At 44.9% G+C, this 19,660-nt stretch overlaps 2 protein-coding genes across 2 annotated transcripts in view; both read right to left on the bottom strand.

Annotated features, from left to right (window-relative positions):
• Positions 1-94: 94 nt before the first annotated feature.
• LOC102057280 (butyrophilin subfamily 2 member A1-like) lies at positions 95-10,456 on the bottom strand. The gene is given in 13 exon segments (XM_055711984.1): positions 95-864; positions 1,618-1,644; positions 1,765-1,785; positions 2,527-2,553; positions 4,091-4,117; positions 4,670-4,696; positions 5,612-5,685; positions 6,337-6,430; positions 7,110-7,208; positions 7,840-7,981; positions 7,983-8,113; positions 8,859-8,933; positions 10,352-10,456. Coding segments are annotated over 13 exon segments (1,233 nt in total). The 5' UTR covers positions 10,371-10,456; the 3' UTR covers positions 95-394.
• Positions 10,457-11,867: 1,411 nt separating this feature from the next.
• LOC102057111 (deleted in malignant brain tumors 1 protein-like) overlaps positions 11,868-19,660 on the bottom strand; it is a 48,586-nt gene continuing 40,793 nt past the window's right edge. Inside the window, exons 28-34 of the mRNA XM_055711983.1 lie at positions 18,504-18,820; positions 17,400-17,426; positions 15,342-15,671; positions 14,627-14,956; positions 13,836-14,165; positions 12,988-13,317; positions 11,868-12,137 (exon numbers count right to left, since the gene is read on the bottom strand). Of these exons, the coding sequence (XP_055567958.1) occupies positions 12,103-12,137; positions 12,988-13,317; positions 13,836-14,165; positions 14,627-14,956; positions 15,342-15,671; positions 17,400-17,426; positions 18,504-18,820 (1,699 nt within the window). The 3' untranslated portion in view covers positions 11,868-12,102. The remainder of the gene's footprint in view (positions 12,138-12,987; positions 13,318-13,835; positions 14,166-14,626; positions 14,957-15,341; positions 15,672-17,399; positions 17,427-18,503; positions 18,821-19,660) is intronic.

The raw sequence follows: 19,660 nt of genomic DNA, 5'->3' as shown, positions 1-19,660 counted from the left end.
ACCCTATCTCCACCAAAACCAGGACACTGGGATACTGTTCCAATGGGTTTATTGGTCAGAAAGGAATATATAAGAAGTGCCACAAACACTGAAATATATAAATGATTCTTTATTTCAGGTAAAACGGAATAAAACTGTAATATTTCACAGGTCTGGGTTTTTACAACATTAATTCTTTGTACAAGATGGGTCCCTAAGGAATACTCCAGGGATTTTTGTCTTGACCATGGTTTTAAAAGCTGATATAATTATTATTTTTTCCCCCTTTCTGTCTGCTTTCACATCCTCCGCGATTTTCTATTTGGTTAATTTATTAATCTCCTCCTGGTCCTGTGGAAGGGTGTCATAGAGAGGGTAATTAATGTTTTTTGATTTATAGAGAGCATGCTCCTGGTTATTTGCCATTGGAGCCTGAGCTGAAGAACGGGTAGAATTTCCCGGAAGAATTAAGAGGGACAAACGCAAGGTGGCACTTTTCTTCAACGTGAAAGAAGTAGAGGATATCTGATTGCTGATCCAGGAGAACGCCGACCACCCTGCAGGGGATGCGACTTCCTACCACCTTCCCACCGGTCAAGCTGTACTCTCCCTGGGAAAACTGGAGACTGAATAAGCTCCCCTCCAGGAAAGTACTCTTGGCTTTGTTCCGCAGTTTCCACCGGACATCCTCACGCACCACCCCCAGCTCCCACTCCGGTTTGTCCCCCACCTCCACTTCCCAGTAATGTTTCTTCTCGGAAAAGCCTTCGGTGGCCACCACCACCGTGTCGGGTGGGATCTCGTGGTGGCTGGAGAGTGTGGGTTGGTGGTACATCTTACTGGTGGTGTTGGGATGGAGGCAGGTCTCATCCAGGGTGATGGTGACTTGGGAAAGGGGGAAAGGAAGAAAGGGAAAGGGGTTAAAAGGGAAGAAAAGAGGGGGTGGTGGAGGAGGAAAAAAGAAAAAGGAAACAAAAAGAAAAAATGAAAAAAAGAAAATAGAAAGAATAGAAAATAAAAACCAAAAAAATAAAAATGAAAAAAGGAACAAAAAGAAAAATTAAAAAAGAAAGACAAAGAAAATATAAAAATAGAAAAATAAAAAGAAATAAAAAGAAAATAGAAAAATAGAAAAAAGAAGCAAAAAGAAAATATAAAAATTAAAAAGAAACAAAAAGAAAATAGAAAAAAGATAAAAGAAAAAACCAAAAAAAGAAAAGTTAATATGAAAAAAGGAACAAAAATAAAAAATAAAAAATAAACACAAAGAAAATATAAAAATAGGAAAAAATAAAAAGAAATAAAAAGAAAATATAAAAATAGAAAAAAGAAACAAAAAGAAAATAGAAAATTGAAGAAAAAAAGAAAAAAAGAAAAAAGAAACAAAAGGAAAATAGAAAAAAGAAAAAACAAACAAAAATGAAAATGAAAAAAGAACAAAAAGAAAAAAGGAAAATCAAAAAAAAGAAAAAAGAAATAAAAAGCAAAAAGAAAAATGAAAATTAAAAAAGGAACAAAAAGAGAAAAGGAAAATTAAAAAAGCAAATTCTGGCAGCCTGTGGCTTTCTCGTGCTACAGGGGATGTGCCCTGGTAGGTACATGAGCCGTGAGGTGAGTGGCGGGCGAGGCTGGGCTTACCTGCCTTGCTTTGGGCCCTCCTGAACTCTGCCAGGAGAGAAACAGTTAATTACAATTAGGGCAGAACGCGGCAGTAACTAATCTGGGTCGCGCAGGGGGCTGGAGGGGCACAGACATGACCAAGTGGCTTTTCAGTCTCCGACTCACCCATTTCATTCTGGAGTTTTTCTGAAAAAGACAGAAATCGGTATCATCCTCCTGCACGGCGAGGCGCTCCCGTGGGGTATCGGCGCTAATGAGAGCACTCCTAAGAGTACATTAATTATCAGCTGGCCTAGGGCTCAGGGAAGGCTGCTAGCTGAGCTCGGGCGGGTGGAGGTTCTCTCAACTCACGGTGGTCATCGGGGCTCCCCGTGGGGCCAGGGGGAGAAGGACAACCCATTGGAACAATGGTTCTTCCCCGCCCTTGCAGCCACCTACGCAGTTGGTAGAGGCCTACTCTTGGGCGCCTTCACCTCCTGACGAGGGAGCCAGGAGCAGCGCCTTGGTGCCCTGAACTTAGGAGCCAGGTGGGCTGAATTTGGCCCCCCAGGAACTGTGGCCGTGCTTTGTGACCCCGTCAAGTGACAACCCCAGGCTTCACATGGCCAGGAGGTGAAACAACTCTAAAAACATGGAGTTTTACTCCTGGCTTTCAAAGATATCAGTTTTTTAGTAGGAAGGGAAATCTGTTTTCGATTCAACTACAGCAAAAAATAAAACCTCAAAGGGCTGACATGATGTTCCCTTGTTCAGATGTTCTGCATTCCAAGGCTGTGCCCAGAAAAAAAAATATTTTAAGGACAACAAAGTGTCGGCATGCCGAGGGACGCAGTGCTGCGCAGCCCTCGGTGGGAGCGGGGCCAGCTGTGGGTGATGTTTCTAATCACAATGTAAATGATCTTTAAGGACTGAGGGTGATATCCTTACCGATTGTGGCAGACATGTCTTGACTTTCTGCGAGGAAAGAAAACTAAAAGTTAGGACAACTCAAGCAGGTGGGTTATAATTATAATTATAATTATAATTATAATTATAATTATAATTATAATTATAATTTTATATATATATACACACATATATATATACACACATACATATATAAACACACACACACATATATCTCTGTGTGTATATATATACATAGCGAGTGCACTATGCGTTGTGGAACACTAATATATATATATAAAATGTGTATATATATAATATATATGTATGTAGGATTAATCTGGTTTTATATATGGGATTATCTATATAAATACATATAGGATTATTCTGTTTATATACCTGGCGTTATATATGAATACATATAGGATTAATCTGCTTATATAGCTGGTTTCATATATATTAATAAGTATAGGGTGAATCTGCTTACATATCCGGTTTTATATATATTAATACATATAGGATTAATCTGTTTACATGTCTGGTTTTATATATGAATATGTATAGGATTAATCTATTTATATGTCTGGTTTCATACCTATTAATACATATGGGATGAATCTGATCACACCTCTGGTTTTATATATATGAATACATACAGGATTAATCTGCATGGCTGGTTTTATATATATGTTAATATATCTATAGGCTAAACCTGTTTATCTGCATAGAAAACCACACCCGCATTACATATGTTTTCTCTGGTATTAAATAACATCTTGCACAAACATTCCTGAACATAAACCATGACAAAATAAATAAAGGAAAACACCCGACACAAGAAGGGGGCGATTCCGACCCTATAGCTTCAGATATACACAGGATTTGTGCGGGGGGTTTCCCCTGTTATAATCTTTTTAATGCTGCAATCAAATCCTCCTATCATCACTTCATTCTGAGATGCAATAAATAAAATGTTCCACTTAAATATTTGCTAGCCATGGGAAAAAAAACTTTATATAGAGAGACAGATATAAATGCCTATGTATAGATATATATATAAATATAGCTATATATTTATAGAGATATATGAATGTGTATATATATTAAAAATATATCTATATAGAAATGTCTATATATATAAATACATATATAAATATATATATATTTAGAGAGAGATATATACATGTCTATGTAGATATATAGGTAAACAGATCTATATATTTATATATAGAGAGAGATATAAATGTCTATATAGAGATATGTAGATAAATTATCTACATATTTATATATAGAGAGAGATATAAATGTATATATATAGATATATAGATAAATATATCTATATATCTCTCCATAGATATATAGATAAAAGGAGAGGGACTGTACACATACACATAACACAAATTTTCAATTATTTTTTTTTAATTGGAAAAGGGGAGCTCACCTTTGCAAATGTCAAGCTCCGCGAGATTTTTCTAACTCTAATATCCCAAATCCCGTAAAACACTGCTATTTATTGGAGCAGCCACCTGCCAAGCATCTTTCAGGGTATGATTAAAGAAATAACGTATAGTACTAGTGCAGAGTAGGAAAAAAAAAAATTATTTACCCTTCTGGCACCTCTGTTGCTCCTCAGCTGAAAAACAGAGGAAGAAATAGCAGAGGATGCGACATTTTCCAAGGCAAAAACTCACAGAACGTGATGGAGAATTTCAGTGGTAAAGAACATATTAATACATATATAATACATACATAATTTGTACATAATAAATACACAACACATACACAATACATACACAATACATACACAATAATGAGGCTGGGCATTAATAATAGTAATAAATTCAAAACCGCATAAAATTCAGAATATAAAAAAATATATTTGGAATATTAAAAAATTCCAGACTGGGGGGGAGGGGGGAGATAAATTGTCCTCTGAAGGTCCCCACCCTGTAGAAGGTGTCTAGATGATTAGCTTAGACCACAGATGTCACATCCACCAGCCAAAACCAGGTGATGTTGAAGATAATGACACCAGGGATCATTAATTTAATCAAAAACTCCAGACCAGGCGGACATTTTTAATTATGGGCCCTCACGATAATGTAATTTTTGGAAATATAGAGGATTCTTCCACCCAAGGGATGCTCAAACCCAACATGACAAGGAAACAAAAAGATGCTCTTACCCAGTTTTTCCTTGAGTTCCTCAATCTCTGAAAAAGAGAATTTATTTATTTAATTTAAATATTAAAACACTATTTCCACTTGTTTGTTTTTTTTTCAATGCAAACGCATTAGGTTTTCAATCTGTTCCCCTCTGTCCTGTATAGCGAAAGCTGAGATCAAGTGAAATTGTCTGAGCGCCACAAAAATGACCGAATTTCCCCCTGCTATAAGGCAGCCAGATTTCATACGAAAATTTATAAATAAAATCATATAAATAAAATTAATATAAATCTCAAAAAATTAGAAAAAATCTCTCTACTTTTCTACTGTCCTAACCAGCCTTTATAAGAATATTTTATACACAATTTGATGCATAAAATTGTAGAAATAAATGTAAATTGAAAAAAAAAATCAAAATGATTGGCAACCTCAAATTCCAGCCAGCGATCGAACCGCCACAGAATTAGTCATCTTTGTGGTAGGCATCAATTATCTTTAAGTGGTCAATATAGAAGTGTTGTATATATAAATAAATTTTAAAATATATATTTACATATACAACACATATACTATCTGTATATATATTTATATACTTCAATATATTCTATTACTTAAATAGATCTAAATAATTCGGGTATGTTAAAAACTATTTTTTAAAATTTGGTATGTTTAAATATATTTAAATAATTTGGGTATATTCAAATAATTTGAATATATTCAAATAGATAAATATATACATTTTGTCTATCTATTTATATATAGAAACACACTTTATATCTATTTATATATATAAAATGTCTATCAACCCATGGAAATATCGCGATGGTATTTTTGAAATTTAATTTTGTAAAAGCAAACCAGTTACTGGTATTTCCTCAGCTCAGTTTTTATCTGGTTCTAAAGAATCGGAGAGATTTCTTGAGAGAAGTCACTGGGGAAAAAAATAAAACCCTCTTGCTTACCTTTTTTGATTTCCATTTGCGCATTTTCTGTGGAGAAAGAAATATTTTTACACCCTGAAAGCAATTCTTCAAAACTTCAGTTTTAAAGACTCTACAGAAGTGATTAAGCCCTGACAAATTGTCATCATATTATATACATACATATATTATATATATACGTGAAATAAAAATGTATATTAAAAGAAATTATGTATATAATATAATCTATATTATATACATACGCATGTATGGATCAAGCATAAAACACACTGTGACATCTTGTTTCCTCCTCATTTCTCATCAGGAATCAGTCGTGGGACGGTTTTTTCTGCATCAGCTGCACGTAAGGCAACTTACTGCCCAAAGGCACCCAAGCCGGAGCCTACAGGAGGTAAGGTCCACCAAAATCCCAGCCTCTTGGAGTCTTAGGAATACAGCTAATTACCCCACAGTTTGTACCACTAAGTCTTAGGAATATAACTAATTACCCCATGGTTTATACCACTAAGTCTTCCGAATACAGCTAATTACTCCATGGGTTATACTGCTATGTGTTAGGAATATAACTAATTACCCCATGGTTTATACTACTAAGTCTTGGGAATACAAATAATTGCCCCATGGTTTATACTGCTAAGTCTTAGGCATATAACTGATTATGCCACAGTTTATACCGCTAAGTCTTAGTAATACAGCTAATTAGCCCCACGGTTTATACCACTGGCCACCATTTCTAGCGTTGCGCCTATTTCTCATGACGCTCACGATGACCTATAGCATTAACGCACCTTGTATGTACGGTATCAGACTTACTTTCGCGGGTGATCGTCTTCTCGTTCTCTGAGTGAGAGGAGGGAGAGGGATAGAGAAGGAAAACATTACGTTACTATCACCTTGCCTATAGGTTTTCAAAATAAACTTTTGTAAATTTCATGTTCGGTGAGGGAGACAATGTCAAAAGTCTTGGTTTGCCTCTACATCCTCCATGAAAATTATAAATCCTACGCAATTTAAGGAATAAAAATCAGCGATGCTGAAAGCAGAAATAACTCAGACATGGCATGCTGTCACAGCAACGCATCGGTGTCAGGAAACAGCTTATAAAGCAATTAAATGGCTTGCAAATAAATCAAGCCCGCGGGTACCGCTGGGTTCACCAATATTTCAGTCACCCACAAGAATTGCTTTGTTTCAATAGCCAGATTAAGCTGCATCAATAATTTAACTTGCACTTCCTTTAATTACTAGGGTAGTAAGTTAATTTGCAGCGATAAATGTGATTGCACAGGTTGATACGCCGAGGCGTTGGGGTAGGTGAGGGATGCGGGAAAAGGAATATGCGAGGAAAGGAAAAATACAGCAAAAAGCTGCGGCTGAAGCATCAAGGGGGTGATGCTCATAATCCACTCCCCCCCTCCCTGTATAATTCCGGAACCAGCATTGTAATGACACGGTGACATCATCTTTCAACGGGATCGGATGAAGCATCCCTTGCTTGAGTGTCAGGAGCGGGACTTACTTCTGAGCTTATAAATCGCGGCGATCACCAGGAATATGCTCAAGAGCAGGAGCATGACAAACGCCGTCAGCCAAGGGGAGGTGGCAGGGAAGAAGACATCTGCAAATTATTTCAGAGGGTCAATGGTTTTCCTTGGACTAGCCCATCGCCTACACAAAGTGTATCCTCTACACTTTGATGACGCACCCACTAAAGCGTAATTTCCCATTCATTAGTTAAAAAATTCCCCAATTAAGCCCACATAATTTCCACGAAGGAAATTTGGGTCTAATAAGCCCACTCTAATTTCCACGAATTTGGAAATTTGGGTCTAAATTTCATTTGTAGGCACCTGTAGGAGCAGTTCACTGGGACCATTACTGGGTGTTTTATGAAGCACCATCAGTTATTTTCATGAACTGCTGGCATTGGGCATTAGAGCAATGGGAAGAGAAGAGAAGAAGGAAGAGGGACCAGCATCCTCCATCCTTACACTACCCAAGAACGAGGTTTCCTTCCACCCCGATGGCTTCACACCCCTGGAAGGCTGCTTTTGTTATTAATATTTCGGCAGCGTTTAGGAGTCACCCGTGGAAACTCACGGTGCAAAGGCCAAGAAGCATCACAGAAGAAAAATTATGAAAATGGATGACTCTGTTCCACCAGAAATTTGGGTTCCTGGAGGAACCTGCCCGACATGCTCATTATTTTTCCTCACAGGTCTCAAGGACTCATAGCTCTTCGCTCGTACCCGCAATAACGACAGAAGACTCTGTGGATGTTTTCAACAGTTTATCAATTATTTTGCAGGACATAGAGTTTCCAGATCCTGGTTTTAGAATGATGGAGCTGCCGGCGTTACCGGTGGTGGTACCACTGGTGAGAGGAGTTCCGGGTAACGTTGTCTCCTCTACCATCTGTCCACAACAGCTGGACTTGGGCAAACAACCTCTCGGAGAAACATTTCATTCGAATACCGCTGTCCTCGTAACCATCCAAGACAAGCAACGGGTCATGGCCAACACCTACGGAGGAGAGAGACAAACGGGGGAGCTGTGCTTAGCGGCCACAGTGGGTTTAGAGGCTAAAGGGGAAGAAATCCACGAGAAATTGTGGATTTAGGATGCCCTACAACCGCTTTCCCTGCCAAAGTTGCAGCCCATCGCCTACGAGCTCAGCAATGCCCTCCCACAGCTCCTATCGGCGGTGGCAGCTCTCTCATAAATACAGAAATATTTACAGAAATATAGAAACAAAACAAATAAAGAGAAGCAAAGGGGCGTTTGCAGTTGTTAAAAGCCATCCTCGTTTCAAATGACTGTCATCCAACCCATCAGAGTCAAAATTACTGCCTCCCTTTGTAGTGTTGATGGCGGTATTATCTAGGTACGCCCATCTCAGCGTGCTTTAGCCCTCTAAAAGATAAGTATCTCCACAGTCACCTTGTAGAGAAAACATGGAGAAACCACGTTCCCTTACAGAAGAGTTAATTCCCTGGGAAGATGGGAATTGGAGATAAATCAGACATATTACGCTCCAGGAGAGCCTGTCTTCTCCTGTTGACTGTACAGCTCCCCTGTAATCAATGCGAACATTTGCAGTTGAGCACACTGCATATCTCAGCACCACGATATCCAAAGGAATCACCTAAATCTGGACCTCTTTCAGTTGAGAAGGAAGTCGCGGGGGGACCGACACTTCAAACCTGTTCGTTGTCTCAGGAAAGGATTTAGTACAAAGGGAAACAAAACCACGGCCGAGCAAAACTACCTGCGGTGGGGTGATGTGGAGAAACCAACACGAAGGTGAAGATGACTGCCGTCACCTGGCCTGAGAGCCCCATACCTATGGGGAAGACAAATGCCAACATTTGACTTCAAGAGAAATGACGTGGGGTCTTGCGCGGTTGAGTTCCATCAAACCCCCATTGACTTTGAGGTCTTGGTGCCTTCTTGTATACATCACCCCCATGCCTACTGCACCCCTGGTAAGCCCAGGGAGCAACTCAGCAGCTAGCGAAGTCTTGTGATGGTTCTCGTGGTCATGGAGACCCTCGAACACCACCAACAGCCCTCGGCTATTAAGAAGTGAGCGATTCCCGAGCTGGCCGGGCACGGGTCGCACCAGTAGTACCAGCTACCAGAGCTGAGATGCTCGGGATTCCAGGGAATGGGTGGTCAAAAATAGAAAAGGAATGGAGAGGAAAAGGGTGGGGTGGGGTGGGGTGGGGTGGGGTGGGGTGGAAAGGTAAGGCAAGGCAAGGAAAATGGAAAGGAAAGGAAAATGGAAAGGAAAAATAGAAAAAAGAAAGAGAAGAAGAGAAGAAGAGAAGAAGAGAAGAGAAGAGAAGAGAAGAGAAGAGAAGAGAAGAGAAGAGAAGAGAAAGAGAAGAGAAGAGGAAGAGAAGAGAAGAGAAGAGAAGAGAAGAGAAGAGAAGAGAAGAGAAGAGAAGAGAAGAGAAAGAGAAGAGAAGAGAAGAGAAGAGAGAAGAGGGAAGGGAAGGGAAGGGAAGGGAAGGGAAGGGAAGGGAAGGGAAGGGAAGGGAAGGGAAGGGAAGGGAAGGGAAGGGAAGGGAAGGGAAGGGAAGGGAAGGGAAGGGAAGGGAAGGGAAGGGAAGGGAAGGGAAGGGAAGGGAAGGGAAGGGAAGGGAAGGGAAGGGGAAAGGGAGAGGAAAAGGGGAGAGGGAAAGGGGAGAGGAAAGGGGAGAGGAAAGGGGAGAGGAAAGGGGAGAGGAAAGGGGAGAGGAAAGGGGAGAGGAAAGAAAAAGCACAACATATTGCAAAACACATTAAAAAAAAAAAAGTGCCGTGAAAATTAACAGCAAGTGCCTGGCAACTGCTCTGTTGAGACTGCAAAGCCAAGATCACAGCAAATATAAAGCCTGCAACAAACACCTCAAACAGGGAGAAAACCACTGCACACCAAGTGCAGAAGGTCCAAGCAAGGGCAAAGAGAAGGGTGAACAACAAAAATGAAACTAATGCATTACCCCACAGGAAAAAAACCCAACAAAAATACCCAACAAACAAACAAAAAAAAAAAACCACAGAAAGGAGACGTGGAGTAAGGGATCTGTGCCATTGCACGGTATCAGTGCTCATCTGGGACTTCCCAAAGGGTCTGTCCCCATCCCACATCCCACTGTCCGAACATGGATTGCTCTCCATGAAATCCAACCCTACTCAACCACAAAGCCAAACCCAACAGTAAGCACGGCATCAGGACGGGTGGGTATTAAGGTACGTTTGGGGTTTTTCTCTCACCCAAGCAGCAGTTCACCATGAAAACATCCACCCAAAGCAGAGCTTCACCAGGATTAATTCACAGATCTTTCAGGATAACGCCGAAAATGTCTGCAACCCAACCCAACGCAACCCAACCCAACGCAATGCCTGCAGGAACCAGAGGGCTAAGAAAACATCTGGAGCTCTTCCCTGGAGGAGCAGCCAAATAAAACATTTCTTCAAAAAAAGAGAAACACCAACCTGGTTTTCACCACCCTGGAGTCCCAGCAACACAGAAGAAATCTGCCTGCAGGTGCTTACACCTGTTGGCAACACTCAGCTGGCTGCTGTCACCTTTAGACCTGCTCAGCCGCCGCAATCCTGACCATAAAACCAACTCTTTGATCTTCCAAGGGTTACCCATTAACTTTTGCAACGTGGTACAGTGAGAGCAAAAGAAAATAAAAACAGTTGGGGCTGGGGATTTATGCTATTGTTGGTCAAATACACTACGGTGACTAGGAAAAAGCGTAAAGAGCCCTCAAAAAACTTCAGAGAGCTGTGGGAAGTGGACCCCAAGAAACCAGTAGGGTTGGCCAATAATTTACAGTTAATCTAAAAGCAGAATCGTTACTGGGAAAAGGAATGGCTGTTATCGATCGGGTTGTAAAACACGCGTTGTTTAACCACCCTGGTAGCTGCTTGATGTTTGCCTTCGTTCCAAAGTACTCATGCAAGGACAGGTGCAGAAGACCTGGAGGTAAAAGTAGGTGGCTGGACTGTGTCCCACCCTGAAAAAAAAAATAAAATTAAATCAAAGTAGACACGCAGCTGAACATCCCATTCCTGCGAGTCCGCGCGATGCTCTGCGTTGTACTCAGGTCACCTCCAGCTTCACCTCCTTTCTGCGTCCCCAGAGCCACCCTGAACTGGGGGAACCTCCCAAAACCATGATGATACGAGCTGCTTTAGACCTGCTTGTGGAACTGGGTGGCCTGGGGTGGTGGTGGGGATCCCATCAGATCCCGAGGAATTGGGGATGCCTTGAGCTGGCCACCGAACATGGAGACATGTGAAGAATTTTGCTCTGGTTTGCTGGGCTTGAAGCATTTGTGCCAGCAGGCATGAAGCACAATGCTTTTTGGAAAGGAGGAAACCACCACATAAAAAAAAAATGAGTTGGAGGCCAAGTCTTCATGGGACATCACCAAAAGGGAAAGTTCTCCACCTGTAAAGCACCAGCTTTGGTCTGTGGGCAAAGGGAAGAGGGAAAAGGGTGGATTTGTCCCCTTTGGGGGGCAGGTCATCGTCCCCCCGCTAAGGAGGGATGGAGAAACCTTCTGAGAGAAGCTTGTGTGATGTGATGTCCACACCCCAAGGCTCTCCACGGTTGTGGAGGTAAATGTGGGACACCTGAGGTGGGACACCTGAGGTGGGACACCGTTGGGATAAATACCCATCGCATTCATCCATTGCATAAATATTCATCCTGGTGGATCAACAGCTCGCCACCAGGGAGCGGAGGTCCACGAGCAATCTCTGAGACAGCCAGATGTTCAGTTTTAAGGGAATTTTATTGGTATTTTGTGACATTTGCTTGGCAATAATGTGTTGGGTTGGGTTTCCCATCAGGGCAGTTACAGCCGAGATCAAAGGATGAGAGAGAATGGTTTTCCCAAATCCCAGCTCCTGGTACGGCGCATTGATGGTTCCATCCCTGCCCGTTGCCGCCTCTGCCAAATCCTGCTGGCCCATCTCCCTGCTGCAAGGTGAGCGTGGGCTGGTGGCACTCATGGTGCTTCTGGCTCCTCCAGGTTCTTGTTGGCTGTGGAGAAAGGGAGCAAGGTAATGGGAAAATCCTGCTCCCCCGAATTTTCTGACACCAAAACTACCTGCTAGAAGTGACAACGACTCTGCTTCTGAAGAAGGTCCACAAGTCGGGTTATACCCAGAGATTTGAGGCTGTCAGGAACCCAACACCTGAGCTTCAGGCAGGGTCCTGAGGGAGCCAGGACAGGACTGCATCAACCGCTGCCCCTGCCCCTGATGCACAACGAGGTGCTTGATCCAAGGGTCTGCAGCATGTGGTCCTGACAGTGACACCCCATGTAGCGCCCAGGGGAAATCCAAGCCCCTACAGCCCTGCTCCTCCATGGTGGCACCAGCCAGACACCCAGGGATTCCCCGCTTCCCCCATGAAAGGTCTGGCCGAGCTTCTCTCCCAAGAAACAGGGCATGGGAAGTCACGCTCCCTGTGAAGAAGGGCTCCCAAGAGCTTCAGAGGTTTACTGAGTATTGATGATGCACCATCACAGAGGCTTCTTGCCCCCAGAGATGCTCATCATCACCCCCTGACCCAAAGACTGCCCCACCTGCCCTCTTTCTGCCCTTTGGGAGCTGAAATCCCCTTGCCAGCATCTCCCCAGCAGGATCCACCCCACAGTCAGGCTGCCACCAGCGTGTTTCCCTCTGCTCGACCACTGCTCCTCTCCCACCGGCTGGTCCCACCACTTCCATCCTGAGCAGATGCTCTACATCCCTTGTGGCTCCCTGCTGGATCCATCCCCCTGCATCATCCTGAGCTGGGGCGGAGTCTTCCCACGATTCCTCTTCCTTCTCCTGCCACCCAACCTGTTGGAAGTGTTTGTGGTCCCCGTGTCACTTCAGGTAGTCACCTGCACAAATGACGTCAGCATCTTCCCCATGATAGCAGTTGTGTTCGCCCCACGGCCTGGCCGGGCAGTCGGAGATGCTCTTCTCCGTCCCGTCGCACTCCACGTCGTCCAGCCAGATGATGTCCGAGCCTCGCCCGTAGCGAGCGCCTCCCAAAGCCGACAGCGGTGACCCGCAGCCCACCTGCTTGCACACCACCTTGGCATCCTTCATGTCCCAGTGGTCATCACACACGCTGCCCCACCGGTTCTCGTGGAGCACCTCCACTCTCCCAGCACATTTATTTGGACCATCCACCAGCCGGACCGGTCCTTCCTCGGGAATATCCACCTCTGCAGCAACACCCAGAAAAATAAAGGTTAAAGGAGCATCCTACGCATCCCACCGTTGGCGGAAAGCAGGTCGGCTCAGCAGAGGCTCCGTGTCTCCAAGCCCACGGGGGAGGTGGGCTGTGGTGGAGAGGAAGGCAGCTGTGGGGAAAGGGCAGGAGGAAGACTTCCAGGGTTTCTTGATGGCTTCAGGCTCTACTCTGTGTCTTCTCCAAGAAGTCTGCTGATGCTAACCACCCCAAAGCCCAGTGGTGGGACAAGGGAGCAGAGCAGCCTCAGGTAGGAGAGGATTTAACGTTCCCCCTGGGTCAGCTGCATCCATGTGTCCTCCCTGGGTCACCAGCCAAGGGCTGGCCACAGCGATGGGATCAGTTAACCAGCTTCATCCCCCCCCGATCCTACCAGCAGGCACTCATGGAGCTGCACAGGGGTCAGGACCTGATGGTGGCAGGAGGGGGGATGCGTGTGGTGGGATCTGCCCATCCAACATGCAGGATGGGGCATGGAGGGGGGGGAGTTACCTGAGCACTCCACGCTGGCGTCTTCTACGTGGTTGCAGATGTTGTCCCCCCACGCCTTCGCCTCGCACTCGGTGAGGGACGCCTCCGTCCCTGTGCAGTTGAGGTCGCTCAACCAGATCTGGCCTTGCCCTTCTCCGTATTTGGATTCCCGAGGTGCCGAGAGCGCTGTCCCGCAGCCCAGCTGCCGGCACACCACCTTGGCCTCCCGTAAATCCCACCGGTCATCGCAGACGGTGCCCCAGATGCCCTCGTGGAGCACCTCAACTCTTCCAGAGCAGCGGTGGGGTCCACCCACCAGACGGACCGAGGTGGAGACGGTGATGCCCGAGTCTGCAGACGCATCCAGAGAGGGCACACTTAGACCGTGTGTTGATGTTCCTCCTCTCCACCAAGCATCCCAGCCCTCCTCCACCCACAGCAGCCCCTCCTCCACACACACGACATACAACTGTCCCAGCAAGAAGCTCAACGGTAGACTTAAAAGTCAAGCTTGAGCTGAAGAAGAATGACCACAGAGCACCCCAGCTAGTGGAAAGGGGAGAACCTCCCAATCTGAAGACTCCTTCCATGGTGTAAGAAGCCCAGGCTACCAGGAGGGGAGAACCTCCCAATCTGAAGACTCCTTCCACGGTGTAAGGAGCCCAAGTCACCAGTAGGACCATTAAGTCCACCTACTCTAGTAGGAGAGTGCTCCGTAGGAAGGCCTTGTTCCTGCCCAAGGTCATGCCCACATTGACTGTTGAGGACACCCAACGCGTGGTAGGTCAAAGCTTGGAGAACGGATTGATTACCTGCACAAATCGCACTGGCATCTTCTCCATGGTAGCAGTTGTGTTCCCCCCATGGCCTCGCTGGGCAGTCAGCGAGAGCAGCTTCCCCCCCCGTGCAGTTCACATCATCCAACCAGATGGTGTCCAACCCTCGTCCAAACTTGGCCCCGATGGGTGCCAGCACTGCATCGCCACAGCCCAGCTGCTTGCAGACGACTTGGGCATCATTGAGATCCCAGTCGTCATGGCACACGCTGCCCCACTGCTCTTCATGAAGCACCTCAACCCTTCCAGCACATCGGTTGGGGCCTCCCACCAGCCGGATCGGTCCCGGCTCCGGTATTTCTGTTCCTGTCAAAAAGGAACAAGGGAGATGGTTTGGGATGAGTCTCCGTGCCAGTATCACCTGGAGGAAGCGGAATGTCCCATGATGCACCAGAAGGACCTCTGCTCATCCCAAGGGAAGCAGCTCAAAGGCTCTCCTCTTAACTTCTGGCTGAAGAAGGAAAGCCAAAAGAGAAAATAGGATCAGGATGGAGGCTGACAGGGAAGCAAGAGGACAATCTGCATCTGCTCACACCCATGGGGTCATCTCAGGGATACAACTTCTCCAGGTCAAGCGGGGGAGGAAGCTGGAGCCAACAAAGTCATCCTGCACCCCCGACGTCCCAACAGGATGGGTTTTTTTGCACCCCAGCTTGCATGGGGCTGGCAGGAGAAGACCCCTGGGAGTTACCTGAGCACTCCACACTGGCATCTTCCACATGGTTGCAGACGTTGTCCCCCCACGCCTTCGCCTCGCACTCGGTGAGGGACGCCTCCTTCCCCGTGCAGTTGAGGTCGCTCAACCAGATCTGGCCTTGCCCTTCTCCGTATTTGGATTCCCGAGGTGCCGAGAGCGCCGTCCCGCAGCCCAGCTGCCGGCACACCACCTTGGCCTCCCGTAAATCCCACCGGTCATCGCAGACGGTGCCCCAGATGCCCTCGTGGAGCACCTCAACTCTTCCAGAGCAGCGGTTGGGGCCACCTTCCAGGCGGATATCCAGGCTGGTGGGGGCTACATCTTCTGGAGAGAGCAGAGACCCTGGGATGAAGGCAGGGAATGAGGGAGACAGTGCTCTCACCCCAGAGAGGTGCCTTTATTGTCCAACCAGGAGGAAGAGAAGCATCCCAAAGATCTGGGATGGGATGCTAGCATCCCAGATCCCTGGGATGGTATTCCAGCATCCCAAATCTTTGGGATCATATTCCAGCATCCCAAATCTTTGGGATTACATTCCAGCATCCCAAATCTTTGGGATTACATTCTAGTATCCCAAATCTTTGGGATCGTATTCTAGCATCCCAAATCTTTGGGATCGTATTCTAGCATTCCAAATCTTTGGGAACTGAGTATTCCAGCATCCCAAATCTTTGGGTGGGTTTTTTAGCACCCTAAATCTTTGGGATTGTATTCTAGCATCCCAAATCTTTGGGAACTGGGTGTTGTAGCATCCCAAACTTTTGGGATTATACCCTAGCATCCCAAATCTTTGCAATGGTATTCTAGCACCCCAAATTTTTGGGATTGTATTTTAGCATCCCAAATCTTTGGGATCATATTCCAGCATCCTAAATCTTTGGGACTATTCTGGCATCCCAAATCTTTGGGATAGTAAGCTAGCATCCCAAATCTTTGCAACCATTTTCTAGCATCCCAAATCTTTGGGATTACATTCTAGCATCCCAAATCTTTGGGAAATTATTCTGGCATCCCAAATCTTTGGGATTGTATTCTAGCATCCCAAATCTTTGAGAACTGGGTGTGCTAGCATCCCAAGTCTTTGGGATCATATTCTAGTACCCCAAATCTTTGGGATTGTATTCTATCATCCCAAATCTTTGGGATAGTAAGCTATCATCCGAAATCTTAGTGATGGTATTCCAGCATCCCAAATCTTTGGGATGGTAGGCTAGCATCCCAAACCTTTGCAAACTGGTTTTGGAGTCGGGAACAGCAAAATCTGTTCTGGGATACAAACCACCGGGTTCATTTTTGACCGCAAAGGGAGAGGTGTAGCCCCCCCAGACCTACCCTGCTAATCAGCATCTGGGTAATTTTCCCTGTAATTAAGGATTGTGTCCCACAGGAAACGTTCCTACAAGGACTGGAAAGAGGGAGGAGAAAACTGGGACCTTTCTCCCCATTCCCTAAGGGAAGGGTCAGGTTTGCCCAGCTACCGGCAGCAGTTACTGGGCGCTGTCACGAATCCTCAGCACAGGAGTGGGAAGGATCCTCGGTCCCACTCCTGCTTGTTGGATCCACCAAGACACACGATCCTTCCCAAAACCTGGCTCCGAATCTCTGACCGCAACCCTGCCACCTTAACAAGAAGAACCAAACCCCTCGGGATACCCTTATCCCTTGGCACGGATCTGGGATGCTGCAGTGGGAAAAATTCCGGGACTGAATCCCTGAGTCACCTCCACAGAGCCAAGGGGACACCAGGCGTTGCTCCATGGAGATCAGCCCCCAGTGTGGAAAATATCCCCATTTGGGGTTCAAGTTTGCTCCAACCAGCGTCTGGTTTGCCAATATTTTGGGGCAGCACCACTCCTTCCCCCCCACCCCCACCCCGTACCCCTCCCCAGATATCCAGGAGATCATCCAGGAGGTCTTCTCCATCAGTGAATCCAGAGAAAGTGCTTCCCCCCCCCGCAGGAACACAACTAAATTCCCAGATCGGACGCGGCATCATTCTCCACAATGTCTTAGGACAATGCTCACCCTCTGCTCCCTGCCGCACTCACTCACCTGCCTGCAGGACTCCGGCCAGGAGAGCTGAAAGCAGAAAAAATTGGGAATATTAGTCCAATTTGGGGGGAATTCTGCAGAGCGTGGAGACGCAGGATGGCAAAATGCCGGGAAAGGGGAACAATTCTGCGCACTCCCATCATTGCTCCTAAATCTGGATGTTAACGGGCTTTGCGCATCCTGCCGCGTGCCCATGGGGATTGCTGGATAAAGGTTGGAGGAGGAGGAAAAATGTGGGGAATAAATAGGGTCTGCTGGGAAAATGGAAAAAAATTATTTTTGGGGGGGGGGTGGGGTGGGAAGATAATGTGGAAAATAGCATAAGAGAGGAAGTGGGATCGCTCGTGTCCGGATTCCTTCGCCCGGAAGTCGGAATCCGGGGAGATTATTGTCTTTACAGGATCGCGGCATGGTTTGATGTCGGGATCTGAGCGTCGAGGCGGGTTTCCTGCGAGGGATCGAATGCCACCGGCTCGGGCTGGGCAAGGAGCGGCGGTGGGAGAGGGGACGCAGCGGGGGAGGGGATGCAGACCCAAAGCAGGGAGAAAATAAATAATTGAATGAATAAAAAAAGAGATGGATAGATAGATGGGTAAATAAATAAATATTTAAAAAAAAAAAAAAGAAAGAAAGAACGAAAGAAAGAAATAGATGGGTAAATAAATAAACATTTTAAATAAATTAATAAATTAATGAACTAATTAATAAATAAATAGATGTGTAAATAAATACATAATTCTTTTTAAAAAATTAATAAATAATTTAATGAACAGATGGGTAAATAAATACACATTTTTTAAAAAAATTAATACATTAATAAATTAATGAGTAAATAAATAAATATTTTGTAAAATTTAATAAATAAATTAATGAATAAATCAATAGATAGATAAATAAACAAGTTTTTAAAAATTTAATAAATAAGTAAATCAATGAATAAATAGATAGGTAAATAAATTTTAAAAAAAATAAATAGATGGGTAAATAAATAAACTAATGAATAAATAAATAGGTAAATATTAATTAATTAATTAATTAATTAATTAATTAATAGAAAAAAATTAAAATAATAAAAGAACCCAAAAAAAATCCCACCTCACCTACCCCAGAGACACGCCAGGAGGACAGGCTTCATGACGGCAGCAAAGACACAAAGCGCAGGATGGGGAGGAGGCAGAGGAGTACACAAGGCACCGGCTATTTGAGAAGTCCCATGTCCTCCTCCCCCACCCCCCGGCTCCACCCCAACCCCCTCCCTCTGGACCCCGCGGTGGGTCCCCGGCATGGTGGGAGAAGCCCAGCCTCTACCAGGAAGCGACTCTGGTGCCACCGGCGTCACGTCGGCGGTGGGATTGTGAAATTTGGTTTTCGGGAAGGCGCTGAGCAAACAAGTCCTCAGGGGACAGCCCGTTCTGGACCATGCGTGGGGGGAGGGGTGGTGGGTGGTGGGGGGTTGGTGGGGATTTTTATTTTTTTTAATTTTTTGGTTTGCAAGTTGCTTTCCAGGACTGTGGGAGTAGAACGTTACCACGTCTGGGGCTGGGCTCCCCAGTTTGAGAGACATGGAGCTACTGGAGAAGGTCCAGTGGAAGTTACAGAGGTGATGGAGCATCCTGGTGAGGAAAGGGTGGGAGAGCTGGGACCGTTTAGCTGGAGAAGGGGAGGCTGGGAGGGGACCTTGTCAACATCTTCCAGTGTCTTGAGGGTGAGCATCATGAGGATGGGGCCAAGGTCTTCTTGGTGGACGGGCGCCAACCACAACTCAAGAAGTTCCATCAGAATGAGGAAAAACTTTAATTTTGAGGGTGACGGAGCACTTGGGAGAGGACCTTGTCAATGCCTACCAGTATCTTCAGGCTGAGCATCAAGAGGATGGGGCCAAGGTCTTCTCGGTGGTGCCCACTGACAGGACAAGGGGCCATGGGGACCAACCACAACCCATGAAGTTTCATCAGAATATGAGGAAAATCTTTGAGGGTGATCACTTAGGAGGGTTTTAGATTATTTTTTTCAATTTAATTTTCAAATTCTAATTTTGTTTTTAATTTTTTTTCAATTTGTTTTGTAAATTTAAATAAAATTTGAATTTTTTTCCATTTACTTTTTGAGTTTTAATCTAATTTAGAAGTTATTTTTTCAATTTAACATTTAAATTCAAATTTAATTTAATTTTTTTTCAAATGACTTTTTAAATGTAAATCTAATTTAAATTTTTTTCAATGTCCTTAAATTCAAATCTAATTTAAAAATTAATTTTTTCA

Source organism: Falco cherrug, chromosome 5, assembly GCF_023634085.1.
Source record: "Falco cherrug isolate bFalChe1 chromosome 5, bFalChe1.pri, whole genome shotgun sequence".
Lineage (NCBI taxonomy): Eukaryota > Metazoa > Chordata > Aves > Falconiformes > Falconidae > Falco > Falco cherrug.
The sequence above is the reverse complement of the archived record's forward strand: the minus strand, read 5'-3'. Positions and strand labels throughout refer to the sequence as shown.